This window comes from Nicotiana tomentosiformis, chromosome 8, assembly GCF_000390325.3.
Source record: "Nicotiana tomentosiformis chromosome 8, ASM39032v3, whole genome shotgun sequence".
NCBI lineage: Eukaryota > Viridiplantae > Streptophyta > Magnoliopsida > Solanales > Solanaceae > Nicotiana > Nicotiana tomentosiformis.
Window position 1 is genome coordinate 109,037,156 of NC_090819.1, and position 14,519 is coordinate 109,051,674.

Consider the following 14,519-nt stretch of genomic DNA (forward strand, 5'->3'; position numbering starts at 1 on the left):
TGTGGTTTACTGCCGTTTGTTGAGTTCGACGAAGTTCTGTAACTTTCATTGTCAGAATTACAGAATAGTTGTTCCGTTCTATCCTGGGAGGGATTAATCTAATAAGCTTGGGCAACAGTGAGGGGATTACATGTCACATCCAAAACTACCTCCTAGACGTGACTGGCACCCAGCTAACACCATCTGCCAGGCGAACCCCTTTCTCTAACATTTAACTATTTATACAAACACTGAGAGAAAAAGTGCAGGCCTAAAAGTATTATTAATAATTAAAGAGGAAATGATTATCACCTAATACCTTAGTCAATTGATAAAAAAACCAACAATCACTCAAATAATAAAACTCTAGCCCAAATCCCACACTAAGACCATAGAGCATCTAACAGAGTAATATGAGTTTTAGTGACGGATATGAAAACCCCAAAGAAAAGGAAATAACTAGCATAAACTAGATAAAGCTGCAGTGACAACCTCCACGAACAATGCGGTGGCTCACCTCATCAACAGAATCGGCCCGAACGAACTCTTCAGCCACTAGCTCTATCGCCCGCAATAGTACCTGCTTAGAGATGCAGGTAAGGAGTGAATTATACGTAAATATAACTCAGTAAGATTCTCGACCCGCTACTTTGAATATCTCTGGAACAAGTGTTAGAAAATACAAACACACCACAACAAAAACGATATAATAGATACGATAATTATACAATAACTCAATACATATTTATCAACAGAGTTAATAAGAATTAATCAACAAGAATACACATATTTTAACACAATATACACTAAGGACTTGTCATGACTACAATGAAAGAAATTAAACAATACCTTTACGAGTCTACAACGGCACCACAATGCCTCAAATATGTAATAGAGCATACACAATGCTCATTGAAGCATACACAATGCCCCATATATAAAATATCAAAAAGCATACACAATGCTCGGGTGATGTACAAAGGCATACACAATGCCCCAATATCATGGCTCACATCCGTATCAAACTTAACACCATGGCTAAGGGTGTTCAAAACCGAACCGAAACCGAAAATCGAACTGCAAAAGTGGCTTAATGGCTTATTGGTGTCGGGTTATCGATTTAACGGATGAGGAACAGATTGAAATTTTATTTTTAGCGACTTATCGGTTTAGGGGAGGATTATAATTTTCTTATCGGATAAACCATTAAACCGTTAAGAATTATATATATATATATATATATATTAAATATCCCCTCCACAGTTCCACTTATCCACGGTTGAAAAATTTCTATTTTTTTCTGTTGCTCAAACCTATAACATGCCCACAATCTCCTTCTTTGCATAGGTAAATGGGATCCTAATGCCACCAGATGGACCAAATTATTGGCCAAAAGAAGATAGTAACAAGCAATGGCTTGTGTTTTACGACCATTGAAGGTAATGGTAAAAAATTGTGGGAATACATGCAAAGTAAATTGGCTTTTTGCTGGTTTTTACTAGTAACAGTGTAACATGAAGGACCAAAATAAGCCTCTGTAATACAGATTCAACTAGGCCGATAAACCGTCCGATAATAACTAAACCGATACCAATCCGTCTGATATCTTATCGGGTGGCTATCGGATTAATATATTTAAAAGCCGATAACCGATAAGCCAAACCGTTAAGAGTAAATAACCGCCTGATCCGCCCAATAAGCAGCCCTAACCATGGCTCACAACCGTATCAAACTCAACAACATGGCTTACAACCGTATCAAACTCCACACCATGGCTCACAGCCGTCTCAAGCTATCAAACTCAACATCATGGCTCACTGCCGTATCAAAATATCAAACTCAACATCATGGCTCACAACCGTATCATGCCATCAAATAACTTATAAAATAAATTTGTTTTTGTATTTTTCATAAAATAATATATTTGCGGCTAGTCTAAGACCATCGATTCTGCCAAGCGCACGCTTGTCCCAACACATGGACCAGGCAAAGAAAATAAATTTTCAAAACGAGTTTTAGAAAAGCAAGCATCAAAGCTTAAAGTCTCACTTACCTCGCTAACGAAAAATTTTCCAACCTTGCAACGTCTAGAACACCAACCAAATGGCCTCCAATGGTCTCAATCTATACAATATATTGATAAACGATATCACTTAATAGGTCAAACTCAATATCTCTAACGTAAAAATGGTATCAGAGCTATAGATTAAGAATGAACAAAGAAGAATTTGCTGTAGACGAAAAAATATATGAAAACCAAGATGGATTGAAAATAAAAATAATATTTTCAAATTTAGGCAGAAGATATAAAAAAAATAGGAGACCAATTATACCTAATGATAGAAAAAGAAACAGCAAGATTAGAAGATAGCCTGACAGCTATGACTAGAATAAGTAAAGAAAATGAAGAAATCGATAAGAAAAAAGAAATTAAAATTATTAAAAACCAAGCAAACAAGGAAATACAACAATTAGAAGAAATAAAAAATACAAAAATTATAGCACTAGAAAAAGAATTAAACATGTTAAAAGCACTATATGAAAATAAACAAAGAGAGAAAAACAAAGAAATAGAATTAACAGATGAAATAAATAAATTTAAACAAATATTACAAACAGAAGAAGCAACTCCCAGAATTGAAGAAATAGATAACAATATAGATGACCAAAAGTCAGAATCAAGCGAAATAAGTGAAACATATACAGAACTTTTAGAAAGTATAGAAAAAATAAAAAATATAGAAGTAAATACAGGAGATGTAAATATGGAAGAAAGACCTAGTACATCAGGCGTAAAAAATCCAAAAGAATTATACCCAAATTATTATACAGCTAACTATGAACAACATGATAGATATAATACACTATGGGATAGTAGATTAAATAAAAAATGGACATCAAAACCAATATCAGAACAATATAACTTTTTAGATTTAGATTGCGTAGCAGATATAAATAAAACAATCCAATTATGGATAGGATATGTATCTAAACAATTGGTAGATAATAAAATAGGAATGGCAGAAACACCAGGATATATAGAAAGAACACTCATAGGAACAGTAAAATTATGGTTACACAATTTAACTAGAGAAAGTATAGATACTTTAAGAAATAATAAAAAATTTAATGGTGAAATAGCAACAACAAATATAGAAATATTATATAAATATGAAATAACCATAAGAAACGAATTTAGTAGTATGACTACAGAAATTGAAGAACAAAATAAGGAAAAACAAACAAATAGAAATCTGATAACAAAATTAGCAATATGTAATATGTGCTATATAGACGAATATACTTGTGCATTTAGAGAATATTATTATAAAGGGACATATAATACAGAAGAAAGTAAAGAAATAAGAAAATTATATTTCACAAAATTACCAGAACCTTTTAATTCTAAAATAATAAAAGATTGGAATGAAGCAGGATTAACAGATACTTTAGGATCTAGAATAAAATTTCTACAACAATGGTTTATACAAATATGTGAAAAATATAAAGAAGAAACAAAAATAGAAAAAACATTAATAAAAAACTTAAGATGTTGTAAAAATAAAACAGCACCACAATTCGGATGTACAGATACAGATAAATATAATAAAAAATGGAAAATAAAGAAATATAATAAATATAAGTCAAAATATAAAAATAAAAAACTAAGAAAAAGATATTATGTAAAAAATTATCAGGCTAAAAGACTATTTAGACCAAAAAAGAAGCTAACAGAATGTACTTGTTATAACTGTAGAAAATTAGGACATATAGCTAAAGACTGTAAAGCACCTAGGAACTTAAAGAAAAAATAAATAACTGAAATCATAATTAATGATGAAGAATATATGCAGATGGAATATATAGATTATGAACTAGATAGTGAAGATAGTGTATATGAAATATCAGATATAGAAGATGAAATAACTAAAGAAGATGATGAAACCTAATGACTGAAAAAGAAATAGAAGTAATAACACGAGAAGAATATAAAGATGAAGAATCCTCAGAACAAAAAATTATATTTGATAATAATATATTTGAACAAATAAAAGAAAAAGAATTAGACCTCAGTGTCGAAAAAATATTTGAAGTACCTACAATAAAAAATTGGTTCAAAAGACAAAAAGAAGAATATTACGTGGTTAGTCAAAAAGAACATATAATTGACTGTAAATATACAAAAGAAAAAGCCAAAATACCAATAATAAACAAAAGAATAATAAATAAAGAAATACAAGATATAAAGGCAAAAAACCCAATTAAATATGTACACCTAGGAGGAACTGAAATACTAATAAAAGCATGTTTCAGGGAAGGAATAGATACCCCTATAGAAATATATTTAGCAGATGATAGAATAATTCAACCTATAGAAAAAAGCATAATAAGTGCAATAAAAGGAAATCTCATATATCAAAAATTCAAATTCATAATAAGTACCAATTATTCAATAGCAATAAACGATAAGAATATAGATAAATCATTAGTATTATACTGGAAAATGTCAGGAATAGAATTAACACCTGGAAGTAAAATATTTACAGCTAGATGTAAAAATCTATACGTCTTAACAACAAAACATAAAATAGCAGCAAAAAATAAAATTAATAAAATCAAAATAGAAAACCCGTTTGAAAGAATAGTTACAGTTATTGACAATAATGAATATAGTTATAAAGAAATTGACATGGAAGAAGATTTAGAAATAGTAAAAGAAAGATTAAGTACATCAAGTATACCAAACCAATTAACTTATGAAACACCAACATCATCAAGAATAAGTACATCAAGAAGAGAATATATAATCCCAAAAAATTTAATAAAAAACACAAAAGAAAAAATAAATACATACCACTACTATATAACTGAAATCATGGAACAAAGAAAATATCAAATATTAATAAATACAGGACAAGAAGAAAACTATATCACAAGAGAATTAGTAACAGAAACTGAAATAATAACTACTGAACAATTATGCCCTGAATTACCTAAAGAATTAATAATAAATGAAGAAATAACAGAAAAAGAAATAATTATTGGAGGAATACCTTTAATAATATAATTTAAAATATGTCAAGAAAATGAAAATGAAAATATTACACTAGGAATAAAATGGTTAGAAAAAGTAAAACCATACAGTCTAGGAGATAAGCAATTAACCATAACATACAAAGATAAGAAAATAATAATAAAAAGAACAGAAGAATGAAAATATATATACTCGCAAAAATCATAGTAGAAGGATATTATAATAGATACTATACACCAATGATAGATACAGGAGCAGAAGCTAATATATGTAAATATAATTGTTTACCAACAGATAAATGGAAAAAATTAAAAACACCTATGGTAGTAACAGGATTTAATAATGAAGGTAGTATGATTAACTACAAAGCCAAAAATGTAAAAATACAAGTATGGGATAAAATATTAACTATAGAAGAAATATATAACTTTGAATTCACTACGAAAGATATATTACTAGGAATGCCATTTTTAGACAAATTATACCCACACATAATAACAAGAACATACTGGTGGTTTACCACACCATGTAAAAATAAAGTAGGAGCAAAAAGAGTAAATAATAAACAACGAAAAACTACAGAATGGATACGAGGAAATGAAAAAATCACACAAAAATTAGAAAATATAAGTAAAAATACAACTACTCAATTAGAAATTATTATATTCACAATAGACAAAGTAAAAATAATCCAGAATGAATTAAGAAAAATTATATAATGATAACCCTCTAAAAGGATGGAATAAACATAAGACAAAAATAAAAATAGAATTAATAGAAGAAAATAGTATAATAACACAAAAACCCTTAAAATATAACTTTGATGATTTAGCAGAATTTAAAATGCATATAAAAGAACTATTAGATAACAATTATATACAAGAAAGTAATAGTAAACATACAAGTCCAGCATTTATAGTAAATAAACATAGTGAACAAAAACGAGGAAAAAGTAGAATGGTTATAGATTACCGAAATTTAAATGCAAAAACTAAAACATATAATTACCCAATACCTAACAAGATATTAAAAATAAGACAAATCCAAGGATATAATTACTTTAGTAAATTTGACTGTAAATCAGAATTTTACCATCTAAAACTAGAAGATGAATCTAAAAAACTAACAGCATTTACAGTGCCACAAGGATTTTATGAATGGAATGTTTTACCATTTGGATATAAAAATGCACCAGGAAGATACCAATATTTTATGGACAATTATTTTAACCAACTAGAGAATTGTATAGTATATATAGATGATATATTACTATATTCAAGAACACAAGATGAACATATAAAATTATTAGAAAAATTCATACATATTATAGAAAACTCTGGTATAAGCTTAAGCAAAACCAAAGCAGAAATTATGAAGAATCAGATAGAATTTTTAGGAATACAAATAGATAAAAATGGAATAAAAATGCAAACACACATAGTACAAAAAATAATCAATCTTGATGAAAACATAGATACAAAAAAGAAATTACAATCATTTTTAGGATTAGTAAACCAAGTAAGAGAATATATACCTAAATTAGCAGAAAACCTAAAACCTTTACAGAAAAAACTAAAAAAGGATGTAGAATATGGGTTCGATGAAAAAGATAAGGAACAAATAAGGAAGATTAAAATATTGTGCAAGAAATTACCAAAATTATACTTCCCAGATGAAAATAAGAAATTTACTTATATTGTAGAAACAGATTCGAGTAATCATAGTTATGGAGGAGTTCTTAAATATAAATATGATAAAGAAAAAATAGAACATCATTGCAGATATTATTCAGGATCTTATACTGAACCACAAGAAAGATGGGAAATAAATAGAAAAGAATTATTTGCATTATATAAATGTTTATTAGCATTTGAACCATATATAGTTTACAACAGATTTATTGTAAGAACAGATAATACCCAAGTAAAATGGTGGATAACCAGAAAAGTACAAGATTCAGTTACAACAAAAGAAATACGAAGACTGGTATTAAATATATTAAACTTTACATTTACAATTGAAATAATTACTACTAACAAGAATGTTGTTGCAGATTACTTGTCAAGACAAAGCTACCCAAACTGAACCAGATAATACAATGGAAAATCTACTCTTAGCCATGACTACACTTTGTAAGAAAGTGGAAAGTATGGACGAAGAGATACAGATAATAAAGAAAACAGCTAATAGTCAGCAGCATGACTCAAAAAATGCGGAGATAAGACGATCGGAAATCTCTAAAATTCCAGAGCTAGAAGGTGACGTTGAGAAACACCTAAAAACTCATAACAGTTTGTTAAATGCAGTTGCAGGAAGCAGCACAGCTAGCAGTTCATCTGCAAAGAAGAAGGAAGAAATTAAACCCAAATACACAAATATAAATATGAACAATCTATTTTCAAAACCATTCACACAGAAAAATATCCAAAATACCCAGAACGAAATATTCATACCACTACAAACAAACACCTACAAAGAAAGTCTGAACCAAACCAAAAAGACATACAACCATATAACCCGTACATACATAGACAACATATACAAAATACAAAACTTTCTAAACAAAAACTCAAGATCCCAAACTACCCAGAACCAAAATAAAGATTATATTACCCATTATCTAACAGGATACAATAAACTAATAGCCCTACCAAATACAAATGCAAAACTAGTAGCCACTTGCTACAATTATGGATTACTAGATACTGTATACACACAAACAGGACAGGAGATAGCTACCATACCGGAGTTACACAGAGCATTTATGCAATACAGAAGAATAACTAAAGGAACGTTATTCTATATACGATTTTATTCAGCTACAGCAGAGATATTATATGAAGAAATAAAGCCTATCATACAAGTTATCAAGATCGGACTTACAAGAGAAATGCTCATACCAGAAAGAATAGAAGAACAAGAAGAGATAGAAAAAATAAATATTCCAGACTTTTATGCAAATAAAAGGATTATTGGAATATCTACTATACTAAATGAACTGGCAAACAACTACCTAAACCAGAATGCGATTTGGAGTTATTATTCAAGAGAACAAACAATGATATATTCAAATTGCAGAGAAATACGAGAAGCAGATATGGAAGAATTAAGACAATGGGTCTTAAGTCTTTTAAAACCAGAACAACCTACATAACTACAAGAGCTATAAGGACGAATTTCATTTCTCCAGAACTGTTAACAAGATACTGCAAGCTAATCAGTCACAAATATCCAGACCACATATGCTCAAAATGCAAAGGAGAAGATAACATTGTTTCAGACGTACAACTGGAATAATCGAGAAGAAGATTACTGAAGAAGAAGACGACAAAAAACGACAAAAGCTATGGCAGACAAGATAAAGTAAAAGAATTATTAGATTCTTTTCTTTTCTGAAAGAATTACTAGATTCTTTTCTTTTTCTTTTCTTTAATGTAAAAGTCGTAAAGTAAATAGTCTTTTACTTTACAAATAGTAAGAGTCAGTCTCATGAACAGTAAAGGTCGTTCATGAATAGTAAGAGTCAAGAGTCAGTCTCATGAACAGTAAAGGTCGTTCATGAATAGTAAGAGTAAGAGTCAGTCTCATAAACAGTAAAGGTCGTTCATGAACAGTAAGAGTCACTTTTGTAATCTTTAAATAAGTCTTTCAATTATCAATAAAAGAACAGGCTGCAACTTAGCATCCAAATCTCTCTCTTCTCTCTAATATATTCAAAGATAAAATACAGGGAAGCTATGGATAAACAAGAAGATATGAAAGCTATGGATCAACAAGAAGATATCAAGAACTTACAAAAACAGGTATGTCACACTATAATCATGAGTAGCTAAATTGATATATTCCTGATAATCTCTTACATGTAAATTATAATTATCCATCATATAATAGTACTGTTATAGAAATCATCTTGAGTAAGTTTGCCATGAAAATATGCTAAGAGTAGGTAAGCCCAGACTATGCATCCTAAGGTTGAAACCAGTAGGCAGAGAGGCCGTTTAGGGGAGTAAACAAAAGTTGAAGCGCTGTTAGGGTAACTGATTGAAGCAGAAAATCATGGTAGTGACCGGAAAAGATGATTAAAATAACTTATTATAATATGATGAATAAGGATAATAGACATAGAGATTAAAAGGAATATGTTTAGCAAATCATATGATAAAATGAACACTTATTTAATAGATGATGATCTTAATTATAAAACACTTATACTGTATATACTAAGAAATATCGATAATGATGTAAGAAGAACAATCTATGAGAAATTACTTAAAACTGAAATAACAGAACTAATGAATCAAAATTGGACAGAATTAATTATACCAGAAACAGACTTATATGAATTAGATCTATATTTTGATAACACATAATGAATCATACATATCTACAATATTGGCAACAAACTACCGATAATATAAATTTACTGACAAATCTAGTAAAAACTAATATAGAAGAATATCAAAGAACCCAAGATATAGAATATATAGAATATATATTAGAATGTCTATCAGAAATAATTAGACTAATCCCACTACAAAGAGAATTTTATGAAAAAGCCTTTATATTTGACTAAATAATAAATGAAATCAAATAGAAATAGAAGGGACCGTAAAAATCATAGAGTTCTTAGTTCTTAGTAGTTCATTTTTTCTTCATGCTTGCTAATAGGAGAGGCTATTTTATGCCTCAATATGATTAGTAAGGTAAGGTTTAGCCTAGTATGTGATTGCTCGTATCCTATGCCTTTGGGAAGATATCCAAACGATTCTTCATACATTAGAAAAATAATGAGCAGTAGCTAAAAGGGGCAAGTCCAAAAATTCAAATAAGTTTTCATTAAATAATTGAGTAAAAAATCTGATGCAAATTTTGTTAATGGAGTTCTCATTAAAAATTCAAATCCCTATCTCTAATCCTACTAATCATTACAGAATGATTGACACCTATTATGGCCAAAATCCTAAGGTTTGTAAAACAATTAAAAATTGATGCACTGTGAGGAGAGTTTGAACAGTGCCGAAAATTCACACATATGCACAGCTAATTTCTCTAACTTTTTGTTCTAAAGAATTGCCCATCATTGTATAATTATTGTATCCCCTAATTAATATCACATCATGGCTTGGTATTGAACCATCATTACACTTCTTTACCAAAACTAATGTGCAGAATAATTTTTATTTATACAGCAGTGAACTAATCGACATACATACACTATAAAAGCTAACCACCTAGCGTCTTACGATGCCGCTGCTAATTTCCCCAATACGAATCTTCTCTGAGTATTTTGCCTCTTTGTTTCAAGAGCCAGGAACTAATTACCCAAATTTTCTACTCTTTAGGTCACTAAAAACGTGGCAGCCATAAGATAATGGGCTTAGCCCACTCCTATTTATTTAATAAATAACCAAAATCAACTATATAAGTATAGTTTTAAAAAATAGCCACTAACCACTTATTTAGTATCATATCTCATATAGTAACAAAATTTCCTTCCATAACTTAATATTTGACCCCAATATCTATAAATTAAATTAGTTCTCCAATCTCCTAATTAATAAGTGTATAAAATATTTAGGATTATTACATTCTCCCCCACTTAAACAAGCGTTCGTCCTCGAACCATTTAGAAATTGTACCTGACGTCTCAAACAACTGAGGATACTTGCTTCGCATATCTGCTTCACACTCCCACGTAGCTTCTTCTGTGGGATGGTTGCGCCACAACACTTTCACTGAAGCAACCTTCTTCGACCTCAATTGTCGCACTTGCGTATCAAGAATAGCTATCGAACTTTCTTCATAAGTCAAGTCCTCATCAAGCTCCACATCCTCAGGCTGAATCTTATGGCTATCATCACTAATATATCGTCTAAGCATAGACACATGAAATACAAGATGAACTATAGATAACCTCGGAGGCAAAGCAAGTCTATACGCCACCGATCCGATTCGATCTAAAATCTCATACGGAGCAATATACCTCGGGCTTAGCTTGCCTCTGCGCCCGAATCTCATGACTCCTTTCATAGGGGACACCTTCAAAAAGCCTTTTTCTCCTTTCATGAATTCCAAATCATGAACTCTCTTATCTGCATAGAATTTTTGTCTACTTTGAGCTGTCCGAAGTCGTTCTCGTATCAATGTAACTTTCTCCAAAGCTTGTTGAACCAAATCCGAACCCAATAGCTGTGCTTCATCAGGTTCAAACCATCCAACTGGTGAATGACATTTACGACCATATAGAGCTTCAAACGGCGCCATATGTATACTCGATTGATAGCTGTTATTATAAGCATACTCTGCTAACGACAACTGATCGTCCCAATGGCCACCAAAATCAATCGCACAAACGCTAAGTGTCGTGCTCCGTTCTCTTACGAAATCGGGTTTCGACGTTGACAACTCTTTTAAAAGGAAGGGTATTAAAAGAGAGTCGTCACCTAACGGATTAAGGTGTGTTAGGGCACCTATTGCAAATGACTCGGGCTTACTAGTTTGTGTCACCAAAGATCGGGTAAGGGCTCAAATTACCTCAGAGGAGAATGTGTTAGGCACTCCTCGAGGTCCACAACGGTGGGTCCTGACCGAACTTAAATCATGTGAATTAGTCTAAGAGAGAAGAGAAACAGAAAGAATTATTTTAATATGAGTGGGGGGTCCTAAGTTTTTTAGCCTAAAGGATCACCCCGTGCAACATAAATAATACCTCTTAACTCTCCCAAGACGGGGTGTTACTCATATTATTATGCGGGCACATACTATCATCTCCTGCTACCCGATTACTATCTTTAAGTTATTTACCTAAAGCGCTCTAATCAATTCTAAATCATACCCTATGCGTCCACTGCCCGTCCCTTGCCTATGACCTATGAGGCGTTTGGACCTCTATTTTTGGATGGTTCTAGACTTAACTTAGGTTGCTCAAAATGATAAAAACTAAGCGACATACAAAACAAATTGGACTTTCATGTAAAAGCAAATAAGGGCTTAGGTTAGCCTCCACACTTAGGTAGCAAATGCACGCAAACAAATTAGGCTTTTTGACAGTTTCAACAATTGAAGTCGTTAGGCCCTATAGACATGATTTCTATATGATTCTGGATTTTAATCATGCGAGCAGTTATGCAAAGTAATTTCTAAGCGACTGCACAGTTGTCTACTGATTATAAGTATAAGCGGTTGAAACCTATAAACATGTTATCTAGGTGATTTACTCAGTATTTGGCAGTAATAAACATGAGAGATATTCAGAATTACTCAATTGTTCCTATAGGCATGCTTTCTACTGGCGTTCAACGAGGCAGTGTTTTAAATCCTGATTTTAGTGCTTAACACAAATAGTGATTACCCTATAGACATGATTCCTACCCTTGATGATTGAAGCTGAATTTAGTTCTTATATACTAAATGAGCAAGTATGACAATAACATATCAATCAATTAAGAACCCTATGGGCATGACTTCTAAAAATGCAGATTTATAAATAAACCTATGATCATGATGCCTGATGAATATGCTGCAATGAAAATTGAACTTTGGTTATTTTATTCCCTATAGGCATGATATCTAAAAAGCAGAATAGGCAGGTTATCCACAGAGCTTATTCGAGCAAGTAAACACCTATAGGCATGTTATCTACAGAGTATATTCGAGCAAAATAAACACATATAGGCAGGTTATCTAACATACAATAGCAAAATGTATTTGAATAAAGTAAACACCTATAGGCAGGTTATCTAACATACAATAGCAGAATGAGCAAAGTAAACATCTATAGGCAGGTTATCTAACACAATAGCAGATGAGCAAAGTAAACACCTATAGGCAGGATTTCTACCCATTCTCATGCAAATGTTAAAATAAACCCAGTTTCCCAATTTACTAATGCCCCAATTGTTATTACAAATAATTATTACAGACCAGAATTGAGTGAATGAATAACAAAGTATAAAAACTATAGGAAGCCTGCAGCAGGCCCAAATACACCTGGACATGCCAGGCCTTCACCTCACAGTAGCTCCAAAAGCCCATGTTCATAGAGACACAGTAACCAGCGGTGAATGATTCACCCATATCTCAAGGATAAGCATACAGGACCTAAATCTCTAGTGTGTCAGAGTTCCCAAGGGCTTCAAGAACCCAGGGCAGTGCTCACACTAGAGAAGAATGATCAGAACAGTTCAAAGAAGACTAGGGACCAAATCTTAGTGTGTCAGAGTTCACGAGGGTCTCATATGAACCTTGAACAGTGCTCACACTAGGGAGGCCAAGGGACAGAACCTAAATTGCTTTGGCTTTCAGCCAGCAAAGAGTGAGAATTCAGGAGAGTAGGATGGGATTAGGGGGTACAGAATCACACATAGAACACAAACAAATAGCAACACATTTGAACCTAGGCAAACTTAATCCAGTTTTTAGAAGTTAACACAGTCAAATGTAATAAGACCAGTTCATAAATATGTTCACAGTAATAACAAGGACTGCATATCAGACTAAGTCACATAAAGAAAGCTCATTAATTAACAATAGGTCAGGAACACACTAATTAGTATTAGGAACTGATTAAATAATTTAGCAGAGGTATCATAACATAGTGAGCATAGAACCAAACAAGTCACTTGGTGACAGGTTCAATAAACAAACTGATGAATCTGTTAAGGCACACACAACTAAACAGTCCTTAGGAAAGGTATGAAGGTATTTAAGGCTAAAGAATAGCCCTAAATTACACAGAGTTAGGCAGATTCAAACTGAGTTCAACATGTCTTAAATACAGGTAATAACATTTGGGGTAACATGGTTTGATAATAGTAACACATTAAGCAGGTAATCATAATGGAATAGCAAAGGATTCAATAAACTCACCAGTTAAGATGAGACAGGAAAACGGAATCCAACAGTATAGCAATTGTTACCAACAAAAGCAAAACAATTGAGGATTTCTGGCCTTGGCTTCCAGCCGGCCAGGAATCAAAAGCACAGAGTAGTATTGCTAGGAGTGAAAGAACTTGAGTTCTAAACTTTATTTCAAAGGGGAGTGGGGAGGGGTTCGAATAATATTCTACCATTAAAGAATTTCTCACTTAAATACTGAGGCCAGTATTTAAATCAGTATGGTTGAACCCTAAGTTTTAGGTGAAAAATGCACAAAATCAGTAGGAAATAAGGTAAAGAATCACATTAGGCAGACAAGAGATCATCGTAAAAGGAATACTTAATCGAGCCAGATTTGATTCAAGTAAAAAAGGTTGGAAACCCTAAATTAGGTAAACCCCGAAATTAGCAGAGAATAATGGCAAAGAATCATGTATTAACACATACAAATGAACGTAGACATGTATTATTCAAAAGAGACATGAAATTGAACCAGATTAGTTCGAGTAAAAAGGGGCTGAAACCCTAATTTTGGGTGAAACACAAAATCAACAAGAATAAAGGAAAAGAACACACATTAGCACAAAATAAACATATATAGGAACTTAAAAAAGGAAACTTATAAACG

At 31.7% G+C, this 14,519-nt stretch overlaps 1 protein-coding gene across 1 annotated transcript; it reads right to left on the reverse strand.

Annotated features, from left to right (window-relative positions):
• Positions 1-10,597: 10,597 nt before the first annotated feature.
• Positions 10,598-11,278, reverse strand: LOC104101421 (uncharacterized). Its single transcript, XM_009608860.2, has one exon. It carries the CDS (start codon positions 11,276-11,278, stop codon positions 10,598-10,600), a length of 681 nt encoding a protein of 226 aa, XP_009607155.2.
• Between the last annotated feature and the right edge of the window lie 3,241 nt (positions 11,279-14,519).